General features: G+C 34.6%; 1 protein-coding gene across 2 annotated transcripts in view; it reads right to left on the reverse strand.

The window, feature by feature from the left end:
* PTEN (phosphatase and tensin homolog) overlaps positions 1 to 24,806 on the reverse strand; it is an 86,982-nt gene that overhangs the window by 50,615 nt on the left and 11,561 nt on the right. For both annotated transcript variants that reach the window (XM_065894917.1, XM_065894918.1), the window contains exon 2: positions 9,640 to 9,724. In XM_065894917.1, the coding sequence (XP_065750989.1) occupies positions 9,640 to 9,724 (85 nt within the window). The remainder of the gene's footprint in view (positions 1 to 9,639; positions 9,725 to 24,806) is intronic.

A 24,806-nucleotide genomic window follows, 5' to 3' on the forward strand; every position in this document is an offset into this window, starting at 1 on the left:
AAAGAATTCCTATGAGATAGTTCTAAATAAGCTTCCAATGTGCAAAAAATTTTTAATTATTTTTGTCAAAATAATATATAAACATATATATTCCAAGAGATATAAAAAGTTTGTAATAAAAAATTACTTGAGTGAAGATGGCAGAATAGGAAGCACTAGGAATGCATCTCCCCACCTAGACAAAAATTGTACTGGCATAATCTGTCTGATGTAACTATTTTGGAACTCTGGAGTCTATTCAAAAGCTTGCAGCTTCCAGGAGAAGGCCTGGACAGGCCTGGACAGTAAATCACAGTTAATTTCAATTTCAACTCTTGGTGTGGTAGCAGCTATCCACCCCTCATCCCCTCCCAGCAGGCAGCCATGGATGTATTCCTAGAGTAGCCTGATGGAGCTTGTGGGACTTGTCCTCCAAATATCAGAGATCTGTGTCTTGATCCTTGACTGCTGCTTCTGATTACGATTATGGATGTGCAGACACAGAAGCAGGCTGCCATTGTTGCAATTCCCAACAACTGAAATGGCTTCCAGGGGATTTAGAGATCCAGAGCTTATTTTTTTCCCCCTTTTCTTCTTTTGGGAGCCAGACATTTAAGAAGTATGACATCCATGAAAAGGATGAACACTAAGTCTTTCTGTGTGAACATTAGTCTTCAACTCCTTCGGGTAAACAGCCAAAGGGGTGCATTGCTTGACTGTATGGAGTAAGTGTGGTTTTGTAAGAAACCACCAACTGTCTTCCCAAAGTAGTTGTACACAGCGTGCTGTGGAGTTTTCATATACTGCCATATTGAATAGGAAGAGAGAGTTTCTGCATGCTACATACTGAATAATTCTACCTATGCTACATTCTGGAAAAGCCAAACAGAAGCTTTACAGTGGAGACCGTAAAAACATCAGTGCTTGCCAGAGGCTGGGGAGAAAGAGGGATGAATAGCCAAAGCACAGACCACTTTTAGGGCAGTAAAGCTACTCTGTATGATACTATAATAGTGGATATATATTTATAATGATAAATTTGTCCATCCCACGGACTATACAATACCAAGAGCAAGCCCTAATGTAAACTATGGACTTCACATGATAAAGATGTGTCAATGTAGGTTCATCAATTTTAACAAATGTACCACTCTGGTTGGGGACATCGATAATGAGGAAGCTATGCATGAATAGCAGGGGGTATATGGGAAATCTCTGTACCTTCTGCTCAATATAGCTGCAAATGTAATATGGCTCTAAAAAATAAAGTCTATTAAAAAAAAAAACAACACTCCACAGCTAATATGATATGCTATGGTAAAAGACAAAGTTTTTCCTCTAAAGTAAATAACAAGGCAGGAGGCCTGTTTTCGCCACTTCCATTCAAACATAGTACTGAATGTTCAAGCCAGAGTAATTAGGCAAGAAGAAGAAAAAAAGGCATCCAAATTAGAAAGAAAGAAGTAAAATTATGTTTGCAGATGACATGATCTTATATATAGAAAACTTTTAAGATGCCACAAAAAAATTGTTAGAAAAAACAAATTCAGCAAAGTAGCAGCATACAAAATTAACATGCAAAAATCAGTTGCATTTTTATACAATAACAATGAACAATCCAAAAAGGAAAATTAAGAAAACAATTCTATTTATGATAGCATCAAAAAGGATAAAGTATCTAGGAATTATCTTAAGCAAGGAGTTGAAATACTTGTACACAAAAAGCTACAAAACACTGTTAAAAAAAATTAAAGAAGACCTAAATAAACAGAAAGATATCTCATGTTCCTGGATTAGAAGACTTGATATCGTTAAGATTTCATACCATACTATGCAATCTATAGATTAATGCAATTCCTATCAAAATCTCAACAACTATTTTCTTTTGCATGAATAGAAAATTCCATCCTAAAATTCATATAGATTCTCACAGGACCCTAAATCACCAAAACAACCTTGAAATAGAAGAACAACGTTGTAGGACTCACAATTCCTAATTTCAAAATTTACTTTGTACAAAGCTACAATGTATGGTACTGGCATAAAGACAGACATACACCAATGGAATAGAATACAGAGCTCAGAAATAAAACCTTGTATATATGGTCAAATGATTTTTGACTAGTGTGCCAAAATTATTCAATAGAGAAAGGAGAGTCTTTTCAATAAATGGTGCTGGGAAACATGGATATCCACTTGCCAAAGCATTACGCTGGACTTTTATCTTACATCATATACAAAAATTAACTCAAAATTGATTAAAGACCTAAATTAAAGACCTAAAACTATAAAACTCTTAAAAGGAAAGACAGGGGAAAAGCTCATGACATTGGATTTAGCAATGATTTCTTGGATGCAACACCAAAGACACAGGCAACAAAAAACAGATACACTGAACTGCATCAAAATTTGAAACTTTTATGTATCAAAGGACAAAAGCAACATAGTAAAAAGGCAACCCATAGGATGGAAGAAAATATTTGCAAATCACATATCTAATAAAGGATTAATATCCAGAATATATAAAACTCAACAACAAAAAAACAAACTATCCAACTCATAAACAGGCAAAGGACTTAAATAGATGTATCTCCAAAGAAGATATAAAAATGGTCAATAAGCACATGAAAAGATGCTCAACATCATTTATCATTAAGGAAATGCAAATCAAAACCACAATGAGATACCACTTTACACCCACTCGGATGGCTATCATCCAAAAGAAACAACCAACCAAACAAAAAAACCCCAGAAAGCCCAGAAAATAGCAGTGCTGGCAACGAGGATGTGGAGAAATTGGAACATCTGTACATTGCTGGTAGGAATGTAAAATGATACAGCCACAGTAGAAAACAATATGATAGTTCCTCAAAAAATTAAGCATGGAATGACCATTTGACCCAGCAGTCCCACTTCTGGGTGTATACCTAAACAAATTCAAAGCAGAGACTTGAACACATACTGGTAGACCCATGCTCATACCAACATTATCTACAATAGTCAAAAGGTGGAAGTAACCCAAGTGTCCATCAACAGATGAATGGATAAACAGATTGTGGTATATACATACAATGACACATACCACAATATGGGTGAACCTTAAAGACATTACACTAAGTGAAATAAGTCACAAAAAGATAAATATTAAATGACTCCACTTATCTAAGGTACCTAGAATGGTCAAACATATAGAAACAGAAAATAGAACAGTGGTTTCCAGGGTCTGGGAGTAGGGGGAATGGGGAGTTAATGTTTAAAGAGTACAACATTTCAGTATGGAATGATAAAATAGTTTTAGAGATGGATAGCAGTGATAGTTGCACAAGAAAGTGCATATACTTAATGTTACTGAAACTGTACGCTTAAAAATGGTTACAATGAAATTACCTTATATATATTATACCACAATAAAAAAAATTACTCATTTCCATCTCTTTTCATCCTCAAACCCATATTTTTTCCCCCCAAAGCAACTACCCTCAAGTACTGGAATTCCTTTTCCTGGTATTTAATTCAGCATTTCTACATAATAATGCTTTTTGCAGATTTATCAATTACCTACATATTTTCTGCCATGTTAGAGGAGGCTTACAAAACCAGTAGTACCCCCAACACAAATATTTCACTTCTCTTAATCCCCTTCAAATGGCAACATCACAATTTTGGGTTAAATAAATCAACAGATATTAAATTTAAATTGCTTCCTGTTTCTAACTCACCTAATTTCCTAAGAATCTATTATATTTTCTCCTAAATATTTCAATATCCACCTATAATTTATTTCCCTGCAGCCCTCTGTCCTACTGCTCTAATCACTACTGGTTACTCTTCAGCTTTGTGGCACCGTTGTCACCCTGGGACTTTCCTTTGTTGTTTCTGAGTTGTATTCTCTGTTTATCGAAGCCCTTTTCTTTTCTTCCATGGTTTATTTCCCTGTTTTGCTAGGGCACATCTTCTAGTAATCTCCTAAGATATGTTACAAGGACAAATTGTTTTTAGTCCTTGAGTGTCTTTTTTTCCCTACTCTTGCACTTGATTGATGGTTTGGCTAGACACAGAATTCTAGGCTGACTGCAGAACATCTGAAGTGCTGTTCCTCCATCTTCTATCTTTAATTCTACTGCTGAGAAGTTAGATGCCACTGATATTCCTAATCCTTTCTAAATGATCCTGAAAGCTTTTGAGAAATTCTCATTATTCTTGGTATTTTTAATTTCAAAATAATTTGCCTGGTATTGGCCTGTTTTCATTTATTGTGCTTGGCACTATATAGGTCTTTTCAATCTGGAGACTCAAATCCTAAAGAAATGTCTGGTATAATACCAGAAACGATTTTCTTTGATCATTTCCCACACTGTGGGGACCAACACTGTGTTAGGCCAAACAAAGGACATCAACAAGCTAGATGAGCCCAACAGTTTCCAGTTTTTGTCCTCTGATATACAGGATTTTATGGTTATTAAGGAAATCAGCTTTGGAATCTGACAGACCTGGACTCAATCCTCAGCCTCAGTTCTTACCAGCTGTGGCATTTGGGGAAGTTAGCTTCTTTTAAACCATCTATGAAATGGTGATCGGTTTACTGTAGCAATTTAATAAGATGACGCATGTAAACTGCTTATACAACAGTAACACATGTATATAATAAATGTAAATGTTACCTATTATTAAAATATCAAAAATTGAATTGGTGCAGATAATTTAATCATTGTCAAATCCTTCATGGCTTCACTATTTGTAAAGAATAAGACTAACAGGGCTTCCCTGGTGGCGCAGTGGTTGAGAGTCCGCCTGCCGATGCAGGGGACACAGGTTCGTGCCCTGGTCCGGGAAGATCCCACATGCCGCGGAGCGGCTGGGCCCGTGAGCCGTGAGCCGTGAGTCATGACCACTGAGCCTGCGCGTCAGGAGCCTGTGCTCCGCAGCGGGAGGGGCCACAACAGTGAGAGCCCCGCGAATGGCAAAAAAAAAAAAGACTAACAAAAGAAATGGGAGGCAGCAAATGGGGACAGGGTTTTCTTCTGGGGTGATAAAAAATGTTTTGGAACTTGACAGAGGTGGTGGTTACAAAACATTGTGAGGGTACTAAATGTAAGTGAATTGTATACTTTAAAGTGGTTAATTTTATGTTATGGGATTACACCTCAATAAAAAAAAGGAAGCAGGAAACAGAGAGGCAATATGAGGGAATTAGTCGAAAGCTGTTGGAAAGGGAGAGGGAACTGATATCCTTTCCTCTAAATTATTTTGAAGCTTTCCTCTAAATAATCTCTTTTCAACTCTTTTTCACTGAATAACCAATAATGGTAATGTTGAGATGACAAACACCTTTTTTATTGAAAATCAACATAAAATTAAGGTTGATTGAGAGATCAGCATGTGATTAAGAGAAGTTTTTTTGTTTGTTTGTTTGGTGGTACGCGGGCCTCTCACTGTTGTGGCCTCTCCCGTTGCGGAACACAGGCTCTGGACGAGCAGGCTCAGCGGCCATGGCTCACGGGCCCAGCCGCTCCGCGGCATGTGGGATCTTCCCGGACCGGGGCACAAACCCGTGTCCCCTGCATCAGCAGGCGGACTCTCAACCACTGCGCCACCAGAGAAGCCCAAGAAAATAATATCTGAAATTTTTCTTCGGTAAGAAAATGTATAAAACAGGAAAGGGGAAGATGGACTTTTGAATCTATAATACAGCTGCTTATATATGGGTAAAAAAGCTGATAGTATACAAGACAATGAATAAAGGCTTTTTTCAAAAATCACTAAATATCAGGAGACTGAGCTCTAAGCATTTCCTCATAATAAATACAGAAATCTTCGCACATCTAAAATCTTTCCAAGAAAAGAGGAGGAAGTAAATTATTTCCTACTGACAAACTAGAGGAAAATATTGTTATATACATCTTTTTTCATTTTCAACATTTCCCAAATTGTGCTCCATGGAACACTATTAGCACTAGAGAGATGCTATTTACTATACTACAAAAGAAAAGAGAGATAGAAGGGGGAAAGGAGGGAGAGGAAGAGAAATGGAAAGAAAAGAAAAAAAAAAGGAAAGCAACGTATTAAAATTTCATTCTTTGGAGATTTACAATGAGTAATAGCACATTAAAGGTTCTGCAGTAAGAAAGCCAGTTCACCTCTATTAAACCTAAACTTTCCTGATTTATTAGGTACCGAACAGTTCTCAAGCTATGTCTGTTAAACATATGAAGCATCAATTTGCTAAAGATTGCCTAGATTTATACCAGATAACATGTAAATTAGATAACTTCAATATTAGCCTGAGGGATAAGATTAATACACACACACACACACAAGATTAATATACATATCAAAGAATAATCAATCATCTGAATAAAACATTGTTTCATATTACCAGCTGGTCACAGCAAGAGTTTAGTGGCAAGAAAAAACAGGGAGAGAAGGCAGTATTAAGAAGAAAAAAAAATCTGGGAAGAGCTAGTTCTTCAACTTCCCTTCTATGAAATGACCCTGTCCTGTCCTGTCAATTCTGATCGTTTATTAAAGAAAACATTTGCAGTTAAGATAGTAAAAAATTTCAACTTGGTTCTCTTTTTCACCTCTTTTTATTTTTTACATTAAATTCCTGATGCCAGGAGGTAACTTCGAAAGGAGAAGTTAAATATCTGTCACAGAAGTATTACTTTGAGTACCTCAAGTATAAAATCTCACATTGCTATAATAAACCATATCCCTAAACAGTTAAATAATTTAAGCATGAAGATATTTGTAATTTGATTTTATTTTACTCAAAGCAATGACATACAGCAACAACTAAGTCTGAATTCTATACAATATTTCCTGCTTGGGGGGAAAATCATAGGGAAAATATGGAATTAGAGAAGAAAAGGTAATTTTAAGTATTCTTTAGACATCCCAATGTCTAAATCCCAATGTTTTCTTTTTGTTAACAGAAAAAATATAAGAAAATACATTTTTCACTGAGATGTTATCATCTTTGAACCAAAAAGGAATCATTACTGATTAGTACTAGTGTCTCCAATATAGTGTAAGCCATTCAAGAAAATCAATTATTTAGGTACTAGAGACAGTCATTTCCATGGAGAGGTTAATCCTAACATTCAATCTACTTAGGAATTATTTATTTTCATTTTACTTCATAGGAAAAACTACATCTTCCTTCCTGGTCACTGTTCATCCTTTCTCATAAACTAAGGGGGGCGGGTAACTGAGGCCAACAAAGCCTTACTGGCCATTTATCCACCAATCCAAAACAAACAAACAAAAACAAAACAAGCACAGTGGGCTTCCCTGGTGGCTCAGTGGTTAAGAATCCACCTGCCAATGCAGGGGACACGGGTTCAAGCCCTGGTCCAGGAAGATCCCACATGCCGCAGAGCAACTAAGCCCGTGCGCCACAACTACTGAGCCTGCATGCCACAACTACTGAAGCATGCACACCTAGAGCCCGTGCTCCACAACAAGAGAAGCCACTGCAATGAGAAGCCCCCGCTCGCCACAACTAGAGAAAGCCCCGCGCGCAGCAACGGAGACCGAACGCAGCCAGAAACAATAAATAAATAAAATACAATAATAAAATAAATTAAAAAAAAAAACAAGCACAGCATAGCTATTATGTTCAGTTGATAATTTTTCATTTTTATGTGCTATTACCATTATCACTGGGGTGACAAGATCAGTTGGCTAAAGTAACCACTGGCTAAATAACAATCCATACACATAAAACTCTTTTCAAGAGTGACATTTGAAAAAGTCAAAAGCTAGATAAAATAAACTTTAAAGAAGATAGAATAAATTTCAACCTTTGTTCCTGATTACAAGCTAAATGTGTGAATCTTAATTCAGAGGCATAAAAGCAGAGGTTATGAAGTCAGAAGATGACAGATCAAAATACTTCCCAGCACAGTAGTTGCTTGATGACGTTATTACAACCTAAGATCTGATAGTCATACGTATAGAACCAGAAACTGGACTTTATCAGTAATCTAAAACATGATCAGTCAGCCTCAGTAAATTCAGTCAAAAGAGACTAATTCACATTCAGAAGAGGACAATGTAAAAATTAGGATAATTTATCACAAGGATATCCTTACAGTGATCAGAAAACGCATCCTCTGCTCAGAGTACTCATACTCCTTTTCCGTATAAGTATTAACCTGACTTGGTTGAATACAGAATTATAGTAATGTGAAGTAGACAGACTTCAGAGATGTTTCATCTAGGCCATAAAGAGGCCTGATAAACACTCCTGCACCACAGCAGCAAACGCATGTTTGATGACTGCACTGCTCATTTCCCAGATTCTCCATCTCTTGAGTCAAACTTTACCCCTCTTATTCTTTTTTCTATCATTCACTGCATTTTCTGTAGATGGGTATTATCACTGACTAAGCCATATCAAGCTGTTGCTCCCATGGATCTGCGATATTACACATTCTTCCATCGTGTCCTGCCCAACTATGAGAAGGCAAATTCATTTCCTATTTTCAAGTTCTTAAATAGTTCCTCTGACAGCCTCATGTACCATCTATAACCGTAACAGAAACTACAAAGAACTCTGGGAGTTTTTTGTAGATACTGAAATTTAATTCTGAACACAACATTACAAAAATCCAATTGGATACAACTCAATACTGCAAAAATGTAAATATACTCTGGCTCAAAGCAAATTACTAAAAATTAACCACTTAGTAAAACAACTATGCCTAGCTCATGTGAGAGTACAGATACTCTTATATACTAAGACAACTATTTAAAAAGGATTCTGCATCTGCAAAAAGCTTTACAAAGTGTTTTCCTGCGCATTATAACATTTAATTCTCATAACCACCAAATATTTAAATTGAAAGTCTCCAAAAAAGATACTTCTGAGAGTACAGGGAATAATCCAAAATTTTAACTTTTAAAAGCCAATTAAAGTTCCTACTGACATTTTACAGTTAATTTATTTATACACATATTTTTTGCTCTGAAATTAGAAAACATATTGACTATTTACACAGCAGACAAAAATTCCTTCTCTCATAAAATATATTACGTACTCTTAGGTCATAAATGTATTTAAAATTATTTAAATGAGCCTTGAGAACTACTGTTCAGAACTGAATGATAATTACACTTAGAAAATTATGCAAAATTGTAAAGCAAACACTTAGGCTTTGGTATGCCCAGCAACTCCTTTCTAGATCCCCTGTACCAAATACTTCTTCAGGTCCTTGGTACACTTATGCCCCATTATAAACTGCTCTATGTAAAATTACATGGTACCAGGTACCTACACCTTAGCATAAATAAATTTAAGTGAATAAATCCACTCAGGATTTTAAGAATAATACCCAATTGTGAAATAAAAGACAAAAATCATAGTGTAATGGAATCCAGACATTAAACTGGTGAGGGGCATTTTATGGAGTCCATGAAATCATATCACATACACCTGATTATGTAAAAGGTCAGTTCTTATCAAATGAGTTTTATCCCACTGAGGCTGAGTAGGTACGTGAGGCAAGAAAAAAGCAGTTATAGGTCACCAACATAATAAAAATAAAGTTTACATCACAATGTACATCTTTTTCTGTGGTTTAGAAATCTTTTCTAAATGAAAATACAACACGAATATACATCAATATTTGAAACAGAAAATTAAAGAGTTCTTACCTTACTACATCATCAATATTGTTCCTGTATACGCCTTCAAGTCTTTCTGCAGGAAACCCCATGGCAATAATGTTTGGATAAATATCTGAGTACTTAAGTTAAGGAAACATGCAACAATGCAAATTACATGTACACATTTTAAAACATTAGCTGATTGAAATACACAACAATGCAAACTACATGTACACATTTTAAAACGTTAGCTGATTGAAATACACAACAATGCAAACCACACGTACATGTTTTAAAACATTAGCTGATTATAAAAAGAAGCTTTCCCCACTACAAGCTACGCTAATAAAAGATTGTCAAATGTATTTACTTATAAGCCATCATGTGTAATTAAGAAATACAGGTAAATACACTGATCCCCAAAAAGATCCTCAAAACAATTAAATGACAAAACAATTTTTAAATCCTTCTACTCAGTATATTTAGAATGCACCTAAGGTAAAAGGTAACTTCCATATTTACAGTCCTAAAGTATCAGGACAAAACTCAAAATAAAAACAAAACAAAAAACAGCATACAACTTCTCATTTTTCATGGTTGTAAAAGGTACTACAGTATAGAGAAAAGTAGATACAATTAAGAGTTACAAAGTCAGATTTAAGAACTGGCTATGCCTCTAAACAGTTGTATAAATTGGACAACTCAACCTTTCCTAATCTACACAATAGTTAGGTTGAGAAGACCACTATGATCTCTTCTAGCCCTTGGTATTTATGACTTGATAATGCTGAACTGAGGTAGAAACTTATTCTCATTTCCAAACAAGGTAATCAATATTTAGCATGCCCATTCTATTAACTTATGTTATATATTACAGTTGCATAAAACAAACTTCTACCCTCAAAAATTTGTATCAGTTTAACCATAAAAAAGCACCAATAATCTACATTTCTATGCATTTTGTCCATCATACTAGCTCTCATTTCTTGAGCTCTATCAACCCTCTCTAATCTCATGATTTTCTGACACAGAAACCAGCCAAGCTAATCTGCCTTAAGCCACTCAAGACCATCTCTAAAGCTCTATGCCCACCTACTTGGACCCATTCATCTTCCAAATACAATTTAAAATTCACCAAATCCAGTGCCTTTTAAAGATTTTTTTTCTTTATTTCTGCTGTATTCACACTATTGAGCTTATTTCAGTATTATTTTCAATCTAAAAATAACTATTAAATTACTAAAAGCTTTCACTTTGATATATCATTATAATTTAAGAAAAGATTATATTACTATATGTTCTACCTTTATGATTACTAGTACTGCTTGGACAGATCTACAGAATATTTTAAGAAAAAAATGTGCAAAACAGAGTATATAGTATGTTACCTTTTGTATAAAAGAGATATTTTATAAAAGAAATATTTATACATATTTTTGTTTGAATTTGAACCCTCCAACACACACACACACACACACACACACACACTGATAACTGAGAAACTAACAAAAATGGTTGCTTCATAGAGAAGGGGAGGGGAAAGAGGGAAGCACACATTGAAACAAATCTGATTAAATATCAAATTGGTAACCAGGAGAAAGGATTTATTTCAAGGGTTATTTGGACACTATTTTTACTGTACTTCTGGGCAGGAAGTGTTCTAAGAAGGAAGAGAGCTAAAAAGAAATTTTAAACTTCTTCTGATAGTTTATTTCTAATAGTATCAGTATTGATATCTTCAATTTTTTTCCTTATATTATAGGAAAAAACAATGAAGTTATGTTAATGACTTGAAGATTCATGATTATTACTGTAAGAGAAAAGAGATACCATTATAAAATCAAGAACTCAAGTAATAACTGAATATTAATGTGAACTCATGTTTGTAGAACTCTATATTGTTTAGGTCTTTTCAAAGAAATGGCTTAAAAGTATGTCACCTTAGCAGTAGTAAACACTTCTAGAACCCGATTTCATCCCTAATATCATAATACACTAAAGGGTACCAACTCCTTGGAAAACTGGTTGATGTCAGATCTGGGGCAGGGAAGGTACAAGGTGAGCCTGGGCTATCTTTCTGTGCCAAAAAGCAGGAAGGCATACAGAGATTAGTGGTCTATATCAAACAGACATAGGAGCTAGCATGAAGGATATCACAATGGCTCAATGTGTGACAAACTGAGTATCAAAGAAAATTTTTAAATGGTAGTAAATTAAAGAATACTGAATAAAATGAAAATCCGTGAGTCTATAAAGATACTCAAAACAGAAAAAGTTAGAGCAACTAAATAAAAAATTATTTTCATTTATAACTTTTGATAAAAGTGGCTATTGGAATAGTTCTTTACTTTGAAATTGGTGAAGGGGGAGATTAAGGATTTATCCTACTTTTCCTGTAGGAACTCTATTTCAGAGAAAGCAAATAACTCCATTTCATAAAGCAAACGCAACAGAAAATACCAGTTAATAAACATAAAAAGACAGAATTAGGAAAATCAAACTTTGCAAGCCCTAATAAAATTATTGATTTAGGCAAGGATCAACAAATGGTGCTAAACCAATAGGTATTAGATAATGAGGATCTGAACTTTCGTACAGAGCCGAAGTAACACTGCACAAAATATCTTCTAATGTAAGAAGACAAATATAATTGAATAATGGGCAGAAAAGACTGTCATCACCCAATTTCAGTGGTCAATCTCAGCATTACCAAGAAAGTTAAGTAGAGATCACATAACTTTTGATGTGCTGCAATATGAAGAACACAGCATCATCTATGATAGCCAAATCATCTTCAAGCTGCGAATCCACCAAGCACTTAGAGATATAAATTTTAACTTACAGACACTATATGAGATAGAACAAGCTAAATGACATTATGAGCATAATCTGGACAAATTCAAAAGGTCTGTCAGACATGATGCAGTCTCTTTCAAATTATCTTTTTAAAAAGTCAAATATCATTTTAAAAGGTGAGGAGGGGAGGGATGGGTAGTTATCCTTGATTTAGAAAGACATAAGTGTTCTAACAGTCAAGTTCACTGGTACAATCCTGTTCTGGTTACTGTTTTAGACAAACCAGCCATTAAGGACATTTTAAGAAATTTTAATATGATCCGAGGATTGGCTGAGATGAAAATTTACAGAAATGGAAGAGTAGACATTATTGACTGAAAAAAAGGTTTCAAGAGCGAAGGTACAGTGTGACACCATTTTGATAAAAGAAAACATATACAGTATACCTGTATACTTAATTAAATTATGTAGACAAAAAGATTACCAACTAAAGTACTAAAAGTAATAATCTCTAGATGGTAGGAATATATATTTTTTCTCATTTTTGCTTGTTCTGTATTTTTGGTATGATGCATCTGTACTATTTCTATAACAGGTTTTTTGTTTTTTGCTTTTTGCGGTACGCGGGCCTCTCACTGTTGTGGCTTCTCCCATGGCGGAGCACAGGCTCCAGACGCGCAGGCTCAGCGGCCATGGCTCACGGGCCCAGCCGCTCCGCGGCATGTGGGATCTTCCCGGACCGGGGCATGAACCCGCGTCCCCTGCATCAGCAGGTGGACTCTCAACCACTGCGCCACCAGGGAAGCCCTCTATAACGAGTTTTATAATTATCTCCAAATCTATTTACTAAGTGTCTTGACAAAATATTGTCTTTCCCTATATGACTTACAATCAGCTTTGTATGTAGTTTTTTAAAATGCTGAATTTCTTTAAAAAAAAAGTATAATAATAAAAGTATCTAAGACTTAAATAGCTTTTACTATGGGCCAGGAACAATTTTTGTCACTTTAAGAATACATAAATTCACCCTCAACCTCAAAGGGTTCTTCTACTATAAAGACTCCAAAAGAAAACCGTTAGGATTAACATTTTTAACATCACGAATATTAGCTGTCATCTATTATTCTCACATAAGAAAGTAGCCCCACTTAAAAATGTAGCTCTTATTCAATTAACAAAATGTTTTAGCATATTGTATCCACTCACACACACACACACACAAACCCAAAACAGGGCTCCCCTGGTGGCGCAGTGGTTGAGAGTCCGCCTGCCAATGCAAGGGACACAGGTTCGTGCCCCGGTCCAGGAAGATCCCACATGCCGCGGAGCGGCTGGGCCCGTGAGCCATGGCCGCTGAGCCTGCGTGTCCGGAGCCTGTGCTCCGCAACGGGAGAGGCCACAACAGTGAGAGGCCTGCGTACCGCAAAAAAAAAAAAAAACCAGAACAGAGGCTCAAATTAAGCCTAAAGCAGTACAATTCCTGAAAATGAATCATCTTTACTTTTTAACTCTGTCTTATAGAGTAGAAACATAAGAAAATGGGAGATAACAGAAGAAAATGAGGCAGCAGTAGGGAACCCAAAGCAGTGGCAGCTGCCACAAATCTGGAATTCCTACCTAAAAAATTATAAATACATTTTAGTAAAAAATATAAATTGAAATAACGCCAAGTTTTTCTGAGCAATGCAACAGAAAATTTTTTATGTAAAAAAAATTTTATTACTACTAACAAACTTACCTAACCATTAATTTCTGTGAGAATGCTAGTAAGATTCTAGCCTTATAGAAAAGCATAGAAGTGGGGGGAGGGATAAATTAGGAATTTGGGATTAACAGATACACACTACTATATATAAAATAGATAAACAACAAGGACCTACTGCACAGCACAGGGAATCATATTCAATATCTTGAATAACCTATAATGGAAAGGAATATATATATTCTTAAAATCATATATATATATAAAACCGAATCACTTTGCTGTACTCCTGAAACACTGTACTTCAATAAATTTAAAAAGAAAGAAAGAAAGAAAAGCATAGAAATATAAAGCCCCTTGAAATGCAGTCATTTTAACAAGGACTAAACTCAAATTTATCCGTGTACTATGAATACTAACTAATAAAGTAAATAAGGCTGGAAAGGGCTTGGTTAACTTACTGAAGAAAAATACTTATCAGTAACTACACATAACTGGGGATGTTATATACTCTTAAAGTAAATTCAGTCAGCCCCCTCTATTTACTTAATTAGGAGGGGGCCGACTGAATTTACAGATTTCCATAACTGATGTCAGCAACTAATAATAATGTCCAAACACATTTTGAACATTCAAAAACACACTGAACATTGTGCAAGGGGCACTGAGAACATAAGACTAAGTAAGCAAAGATTACAGCACTCTAGGAGTTCCTATTCTATCAGGGAAGACAGACGCACAGACATACAACTATGCCAAAGGCCCCATTATATATACATAAGATCAAGATATTTTAAGAGCCAGAGAAAGAGGAATTAATTCTGTAGAGGCAGAGATACAGCTTCACAAAGTAGGTAGTAGTATGTTAGATAATCCTTAAGAAATAGGTCATACACCAGTAAACAGAAGAAGAAACGAGAACAATTACAACATTTCAAACAGAGGGTAGAGCAGATACATGGAAATACATAAAATATTCAGAAAAAGTGAGCAGTCCAGTATAGCTCACACACAAAGCTTTATGGAGAAGGTGGCAGGACTGACAGAAGATTAGGTCTGGTTTTAAGGATGCTGTGACAGGAAGTTCAATTCAATCAGACAGATAAGGAGTCAAAGGCCAGGATCAACATGGAAGTTTCTTGCAGAGCAATAATCCAATCCTTCCTTTAAATAGAATCTAGGAATTTAGCCTTCTTAAGGTTTCATTTTTCCTCAGACTCCCAACTTCCCTATTCATACAGTTTGAGATTTTACCCAACACTTTGGCATCCATCATAAATTAGAAAAACAGAGAACATGTCCCAGACAGTACGCCAAATACATTCTCATTTAATCCTAACAATCCTATGAAGTAACATTACCACTTCATAGATGATGAAATTGAGGGTCAAAAAGATTGGTCCCAAAGCCAGCAAGTAGTTACAATTCAAACCCATTATGTACGTAACTCTAACGCCCAAACTTTTTGTACCATTCTGCCTCAAAAGATTAAGATTTTCTATACTTCCAAATCAATAGTAAAAATATAAAATTTTCAAAGGAAGCATATTCAAATGAAAGTAAGTTACTAATCACATGTTAAAACTAAAAAACTTCTAAAAGACAATACAAAAATCTACTGGTATTTCCAAAACTGATGTCAGCAACTTATGAATGCTCAATTTTGAGGCAAACATTTCTCATGCCAAGAATTATGTCAATAAATAAAACCTTTCTAACATATGACTTTTTTGCTTCCCATTAAAATTTTTATGACATACTTTTTTAGACAATTTAAACCAAATAGGAATAACTGAGGTAGGGGAAAAAAATATATATATATATGACTTCTAATACAGAATAGACTTAACTTGCACTTACTGGATATTATTTTGAAAAATAAAAGTGGGCTAATAAAAGTACCTATCATATAGGGTTGTTATAAAGATTAAATGATTTAATATATGAACAATGCCTAGAACACAGTGATGTCTATGAACTGAACAAATGGTATAACCATAGATCTTAAGAGCCCACCGCTATTTGGTTGGTTTTCAATGACAATGACTTGTTGAATAACCTAACCCTTCTAAAGAACATCAAAACCCAACAGAATCTTTAACTCTTTAAAATCTTTACTATATCAATTTGCCTTTTTACTTAAGAACATATGCAAAATATAACTCCAAAAGGAAAAAAAAGCTTTCTTTCCCAGTGGCTCCTGCACATGCAACAAGGAGAGAGTAAGAAATGCATACATGGTACTATCTTGCCTAGGTCGGATGCCACTATAGCTACAGGAGATCTGATATGCACTGGACAGTCTTTCCCCACTCCCCCTCCTTCAAGTAAACATGTTAAAATGTGTTTTGTTTTCCTTTAATTGAGGTATAATTTACATAAATACAAAGATCTTAAGTGACTGGTTTATGAGTTCTGATAATTATATACAGTATACCATGTTTGATTCAAGTGCTACAACAATCCCTTCACACCACAGAACACTGTCCCAAAGAAAATAATGAATAAATAATAGTTAAGTTTTAAAGTCTGTGCACAGAAGTTGATTCAACCCATAATATAAATGACCTATTATAAAATAATGTGGCTACTATGAGTTAAATAATTTTTTATTGGCTGTTCTAAGCATCCAAGCATAACTTAAAACACTAAAAATATGTTCGAAGTTACCTCTAATTAACAAAACATCTTTCAAAAAACTTGTGACTTGAGATCTCATGAGTCTACCTTATCTCAGAAATTTATTTGAGCCTAAATTAATGGGGTTTAAACTATAAATTTACCTTGAATTTTCAAATAGAGGATAACAACCAAAAATAGCTCCCTAAGATACTTTATTTTACTACTTACCATTCTATTGCCATTTTATTAAAATGACAAGGGAAGGAAAAAATAGCTCCCTAAGCTATATTTTATAACAATGTGTTCCTGACACAGATTGAATCTTATTTTAAATATGATAATTACTGGGGGCTTCCCTGATGGTGCAGTGGTTAAGAATCTGCCTGCCAATGCAAGGGGCATGGGTTCGAGCCCTGGTCCGGGAAGATCCCACATGCTGCACAGCAACTAAGCCCGTGCGCCACAACTACTGAGCCTGCGCTCGAGAGCCTGCGAGCCACAACTACTGAAGCCCAGGTGCCACAACTACTTAAGCCCGCACACCTAGAGCCCGTGCTCTGCAACAAGAGAAGCCACTGCAATGAGAAGCCCGCTCACCACAACTAGAGAAAGCCCACACACAGCAGCGAAGACCCAACACAGCCAAAAATTAATTAATTAAAAATAAATAAATATGATAATTACTAACAGTAAAGCAGTTCTGAAAAGTTTCTCTGTAGTACTCTGTATAGTATATAGATATACTTATCCCTTAACTTATAAACTGAAGTGCAGTGCTCGTATACAAACCAATAACTACTTATTTTTCCTGCCATAATTATTTTAAGGAAAATTATTTCCACAGACCACATAAAAGCTATTTTTAGAATTCTAGTTAACTGAAAGTTGTACAATGTGAAGCTATAGCATACGTGGAACACGACAGGTCAAATAAAAAGTGACATACAGATTTTAGAGAGGTAGTGATCAAAAAGTTTCAAAAGCAAATCTCAAGTTGCCTGGCTCACAAGAGGAACTGAGCTAAACTGGCAGCGGGAGTAAAGGAATAAAGTCAGACTAACAAAAGACAACAAGAATCAAAAGCATGTTAGCAAATACCAGGACATCACCATTTAATTTCATTTTCGAGGAATTTCTGGAGCTTTTTCCCTGATTTCTGTCAGTGCTTTCAACTCACAGACACTTAAGGCTCAGGTGAGAGGAAAAGAAATTCAGCCACTGATTCATTAACTACATCAGCTTTACATTTCTTTCAACAAATTTTAACAGGTTTAAATTTAACAAATACTTTCCAAGTATGTCACAGTTAATCCACATTATCAACTTTTATAATCACATTATGTTTTAAATACCAGCCATGCTCATAGACTTCTACGACTTTCTCATTTAATAAAAGATTTTATATTTCTTAACTAGATTTTATTTTTCCCTAATAAGTGTGTTAAATGTTTGGATCTGGTTTCTGATGATTCTATTGGGAGGAAAGCAGAAATAGGAGTTCCTTGAATTTCCCAGTTGATAAAGTGTTAATTGTTCAGTATTTAAGATCATCTGCCCTAATATACATCATATAATCATCCCTGTACAGACCAAATTAATGCAGCCTAAAATTTTATTTTCTAAAATGAAAAGCGTACGTAGATACAAAAGCATGAACTACAGAAATATGAAGAGAAAGAATGCTCAAAAAGATGGGAATTTTAAGAATAAAGAAGAAATGTCCAGGAACAACACAGGACACAGGAACTCTGAAATATTTACTAGATGACAGGCCCTGTACTAAGTACTTAATGCATACTGTCATTTAATATAGAAAACCAGAATTCCATTCTTAACTTTGCAACTTAAAAGCCTAGACTTCAGATTAAGTTAATCTCTGAGCCTCAAATATTTTTGTTTTTCTGTAAAACAATGATAATAACACTTGCTGTAACTTCTTCACCGGTTGTTTCAAAGATCAAATGCGATATCGGAAATATCTTTAAATCTGTAAAACTGCAAAGGGGTCTACAATTGTAAATAAGGGGTTGTTATTATTTGAGGTTGCATAAGTTAGAAATGTCCTGTTATTTTTTAGTTTAAATGTCTCATTACAAGGCAACTCAAGACAGTTTTCATAAACAAATTATATTAACTTAAATTCACTTTAGCATAAATTTTAGGTTCCTTTTAACACTTTTTAATTATCTGCTAGCAGTGCCAAACCAGAAAGGAAAACTGACTGCCAAATAACTTAGGAACTCCACTAAAGTTTTCTACTTCTCCAAGCAATTTGAACCTCACAACTTTCTTTGATGTTTTTATATTATACCAACTCTTCTTGACTGAAAAGTTTACACAAGTTTATATCTCACTTTCTAAATGAAAAATTACATTCTTCTAAGGTAATGTCAAGAATTGCTAGTAATTCTTCCACTTAGAAACAAAACTATAAACTGGTTCGTTTGGCAAGAAATCTGCAACCATGTGACTTCCCTGGTGGTGCAGTGGTTAAGAATCCGCCTGCCAATGCTGGGGAGAAGGATTCCAGCCCTGATCCAGGAAGATCCCACATGCTGCAGAGCAACTAAACCCATGCGCCACAACTACTGAGCCTGCGATCTAGAGCCCACGTGCCACAACTACTGAAGCCCGCATGCCTAGAGCCCGTGTCCAGCAACAAGAAGCCACCTCAATGAGAAGCCCGTGCGCCACAACGAAGAGTAGCCCCCACTCGCTGCAACTAGAGAAAGCCCGCGCGCAGCAATGAAGACCCAATGCAGCCAAAAACATAAATAAACTAAATAAATAAAGGAATGAGCATCTTAAAAAAAGAAACAAGAAATCTGCAACCTATAGAGCCATGAAACTGCTGTATCTTTTATTCCAACAATCCCACTCTAACAATATAATCTAAAAAAACAAACCAAAGAAAAAAAACTATACAAAGGTTATTTACAATAGGGCTGTTTAGCAAACCACGATATTTAGCCTGATGAAATATTACCTATATAGCTATTAAAATAAGTATCCATCGACAGATAAAAATCTGTGATAAAAGAGAACACAGAACAGTATGAAAACACTGATTACAAGGATCTAATTATGTTCATATGTACATTAACAAACAGGGAAAGATAATTTCCAGTGACAAATATCTGAAATAGAAGTAACTTTTTTCTATTAAATTGTTCAAATTTAAGAATCATTTTGAAAACATTTCAAGCTAGATATATTGATTACACTGAGGTTAAAAAAAATCTTTTTAAAGGAATAATCAAGGCACTGAAATTTATTTAAATTTAATCAAATTAGAGCCATGGAAAAATATCAAGTCACTGATAATGCAAGCAATAGTCTAAAATCCAAAGTACAATTTTCTAGTGTATTAGCTGAGGGATTATTAGTCCTCTCAACTAACTGAACCAATTCTTCTCCGGAGTAGTTTGTTAATAATGAAATAATATATCCACAACTGTTCAAGCCTACATCTGTGAACCTCTAAAAATTTAAGTTGCCCAACTAACTGGTTTTAACGAGTATACCAAACAATTACCTTCTTCCTAGGTCTCTGGATGAATACGATAAGACTGATTTCCTGTTTCAGAACTCTGCTGCTGTTAAAATACATACACACACACACACACACACACACACACACACACACCCCTCCCTAAAGTGTTGCTCCCACTAAAAAACATCTAAGATTGACTACCAATGACAAATCAAACAAATTATGGCTGTAACACATAACAACTTTCAAAAAGATTATCAGTTCAACAACATGCATTAGACATACTTATCCACATTATATACCTGAACCAAGCCAAATGTTAATTCTAATTAGTTTTCTACCATAAAATCTTAATAAAGCATATTAAAGACTGTAAAAGTTAAAATTATATCAATCCATCATTACTCTGAAGTACATAAGAGGGTGTCTTTTATGCTCTAATATTCATATTCAATGTTAGATTTATAAATTACTTCTGTAATATCATTCTATTATAAAAGCCATTCTTTTATCATTTATTTTAATAGAAGTGACTACCTAAAACATTAGTTTTGGCTACTCTATAGCTATGCAAAAAGATAAAAGGCCATTAACTTTTACAGAAAAAAGACATTCAAAGAGTTAAGGTACAAGATGCCAAGGGATTTGTAGTTTGACAACAAAGGCCAGTAACGTTTAGTGCCAATTCACTCAATATTAGCAAACTGCATTCTGGAAGGAACAAAAAGATTCCAAGATTTGTAACTGAATTGATCTTTTAGATACAATCATGAACAAATTTCCTAACATTCAAAAACTACCACACACACACAAGGTACTAAGAAAACAAAGTTCTAATACAAATGTGTCTCCAACAAGTGGATTTTCTTTTTCCTATTAATTTAGCCAAAACTGCAAGATTTTAAAGTTTACTTCTAACAATCAAATTTACTTTTCAAAGAAAGTCCTGTTGATTTGAAACATTTTAAAGGAGAAAAGCTCCAAACAAGTGTGTGCTGTTTCATTTCATATTTCACTTTTAATATTATAAAATCAAATCTCTTTATTCCATATCTTAAGTCAGAAAATCATCTGGAAATGACTTTTTTCCTCAATTAGCAAAAAGTTTTGCCTAAGTGCAGTATTTTAATCTGGATAAGAACAATATAAACTAGAAATTCATATAGATTTTAAAATATGAAGGCACACATACTGGCATTCATTACTCTATTGGTAAGAGTCATATTACTGATTTTATGATAAGTGCCTTGTTCTAATACTACTGTATAATATGATTCATATTCCCACTGATGGTATTTTAATTATTATATCAATTTATAACTGCTTGAATAAGTATATTATCCAAAAGATCTGAAATTACATATACTAAAATACTAGTCAAAATTCATCTTAAGATTTAATAATATGCAATTTTAGAATATACTAACAGCTATGAGAATAAGGTACATTGCTTGCTTTGAACTGATAACACTTAATTTTAGACAGCATGTTCCTCAAGGGATACCATTATTAGTATGAATCCAATATTGCAAATGGGGGAGAAAACACAATTACTGATCACGGTTAGTTGTGGAATCTTCATATTCACAGGAGAACACAGTAAAAATCTTGGAAACTAATTAGACTGAAACATTAAAGAAAAAACTAACTTAAGGGCTACTAACTTTTTCAACAGTAAATAAACTTTTAAAAACATAACGTTTGGGGCTTCCCTGGTGGCGCAGTGGTTGAGAGTCCGCCTGCTGATGCAGGGCACACGGGTTCGTGCCCTGGTCCAGGAAGATCCCACATGCCGCGGAGCGGCTAGGCCCGTGAGCCACAGCCGCTGAGCCTGCGCGTCCGGAGCCTGTGCCCCGCAACGGGAGAGGCCACAACAGTGAAAGGCCGCGTACCGCAAAAAGGAAACAAAAACCATAACGTTTAACATACAGAAAAACAAAAATACCAAGTTAGACAGGAGGGACAGAAATGAAAAGAGGGGAAAGGAGCTCTTAACACCTCACACCATTTAAATACTATTAAGTAAACAGAACAGGTGAAGACTTTTACACTTTTAGTATTTGGATAAAAAAATCTCACCTACACATGCACCACACTTCATGTAAGAGATATAATTTATGTACACACTATCTATCCAAAAAGGTACACAAAGGCAACATTCTGTTCATGGCCTACAATTCAGGAATGAACAAAATCTATAAACTGATGTTAGTAAAACAATCTACTTTCATCAGACATTAATTTGAAATTGGCAAGATGTTTCTTACACGGAAAATAGAAACCCTGGACACAGCTGAATTTGAGGACATAAATTCAAAATGGTATCTAAACTGAAATATTATATCTGATCATATTAATCACTTGGCATGGTAACAAACTTCTCAATAAAAAACAATGTCAACATAATAAATAAAACAAAGTAGATTAAAATTAATCAGATCTTATTAAGCCCAATATGCAATTTTAAAGACTTCTATGCAACTCGGCAAGATTAAATTCTTGGGGGTGAAAAGAAATTAAGTTATAGAAACAACTACTGCAGTGGTTCAAAATGCAATAGCAAAATTTTAGGGGAAACTCATTTACTAGCATACAGACAAGAAGTGAGTTATGGTAGAAGAAAGAAGAGAACTTGAAAAATATTTAAGCAAATCTTTAAGGAATACTTATTCAATCAGATTCCTGATTAAGTTCTGTAATAATGAATTCCTATATATCAACTCTTAGGGAAACTACAGTTTAAAAATCTTGTATAACTACAGTATCAAAATATTGTATAACTTAATACCTCAAGTTAAAACACGATGTTTCCACTTAAATATCCAATCTTCTAAAAGTAAATGACTAAAAGCCAGGCTTTCATTACATAATCTTTAGTTCCCAACCGCTATCTTTGTATTTTAGTAGAAAAGTATCAACACTGGCATAACCATTAAGTTTTATTTTTGCAAAAGCTTAAAATTTGCTATTAGTTTTTAAAAATTGTAATTAATAGATGATTCCAAAAAGAGAAGTGTCAAAACCACTTATATCACTAGATTATCTTAACTTTTTCCTATATTTGTGTAACAGATGGCAAACCTTACTTTTTGGACACTATACAAAAATCACAATCTGTGTGACCTTTTCATTATCAAGAAGAATCTAACTAGCCTTAATAACCAGTACCTCAGTGTATTTTACAGTATTAGATATAAACTTGCTCACACTACACAGAACCTAGATATGAAAAATTGTATACTTTCCGTATACTAAGTTATTTAGATTTCCTACCACTAGTCCATGAAAACTATTCATATATTAGATTGCTTCTTGAGTTTTAAAAAAATACATATATTTACTTACAAACAAAACATTTTTGCCTTCATTATATTTTCATTAACACCCAAGAAGGTACCCCACATCTAGATTAACATTTCCTTATGTTTAAGAATTGAAACAGGGCTTTCCTGGTGGCATAGTGCTTGAGTCCGCCTGCCGATGCAGGGGACAGGGTTCGTGGCCCGGTCCGGGAAGATCCCACATGCCGCAGAGCGGCTGGGCCCGTGAGCCATGGCCACTGAGCCTGCGTGTCCGGAGCCTGTGCTCCGCAACGGGAGAGACCACAAGAGTGAGAGGCCCGAGTACCGCAAAAAAAAAAAAAAAAAAGAATTGAAACACTTTTATCTCATTTGGAAAAATGTTACTCTAACAAGTAACTGTGTTTAAAAAAGAGAAAAGTTTGTTTCTTCCACAATATTTTTTTTCTAACTACATGAATAAATTCATTGAGAATTATCATTTGGCTAATAAGGTTAAAATTATTTCCATGCTTTAGTAACTGATACTTAAAATTAAAATTTGATACAAACAAATGCAATTTTTTACCACAAAAATTAATATTGATTATAAATGCAAATGCACATCAAACCTGCATCAATCACTATCACCAATTACTATCACCAAGGCAACTAAGCAAATATAAACTGTATCATTCAAAATATGCTCTACGGAACAGTAACATCTTAAGTCATACCCTTTCTGATTAAAGAGAGGACAGCAACAGGGTTATAACAACTTTAGTATAAAGTGATGTGACAGTTTATTCAAATTACTTCTATATCCACTTTAATTTCAACACAATAGGATTACTATTCCTATTAGTAATAGGAATAGAAAATAGCAAAAGAAAATTTGACAGATCAAAAGTGTTTAGATACATTTTATTTTGCCTCACTTTTACATAACTAAAATATGCTTTAAATTTTAAATATGCAATAACTATCCTGTAAGTAAATAAGGAAAAAAAAAGCTTCTAGACTTCAAACTTCAGCTATTTTTTTGTGTAAGAGACTATGATTTTGTGAATCAAAATCATGAAAACCTTTTCTAATATTTAGGTCAGCTTAAATCCACACTAAAGAAAATCTGAAAAGGGCAGAGAAACAAATTGGCCAAATATTGGATAGATGTTTAATGTATAACTACAGAGAAACAAATATTTCTGATGACTTCGCCATTTAAAATAATTATGAGGTGCTTTGGAAATTGTTAAAACACACACACACCTTTAAGTTCACTATGATGAATTATATTTTAAAATAAATGCATATGAACAAAAAC

The sequence above is a fragment of the Phocoena phocoena genome, chromosome 16, assembly GCF_963924675.1.
Source record: "Phocoena phocoena chromosome 16, mPhoPho1.1, whole genome shotgun sequence".
NCBI lineage: Eukaryota > Metazoa > Chordata > Mammalia > Artiodactyla > Phocoenidae > Phocoena > Phocoena phocoena.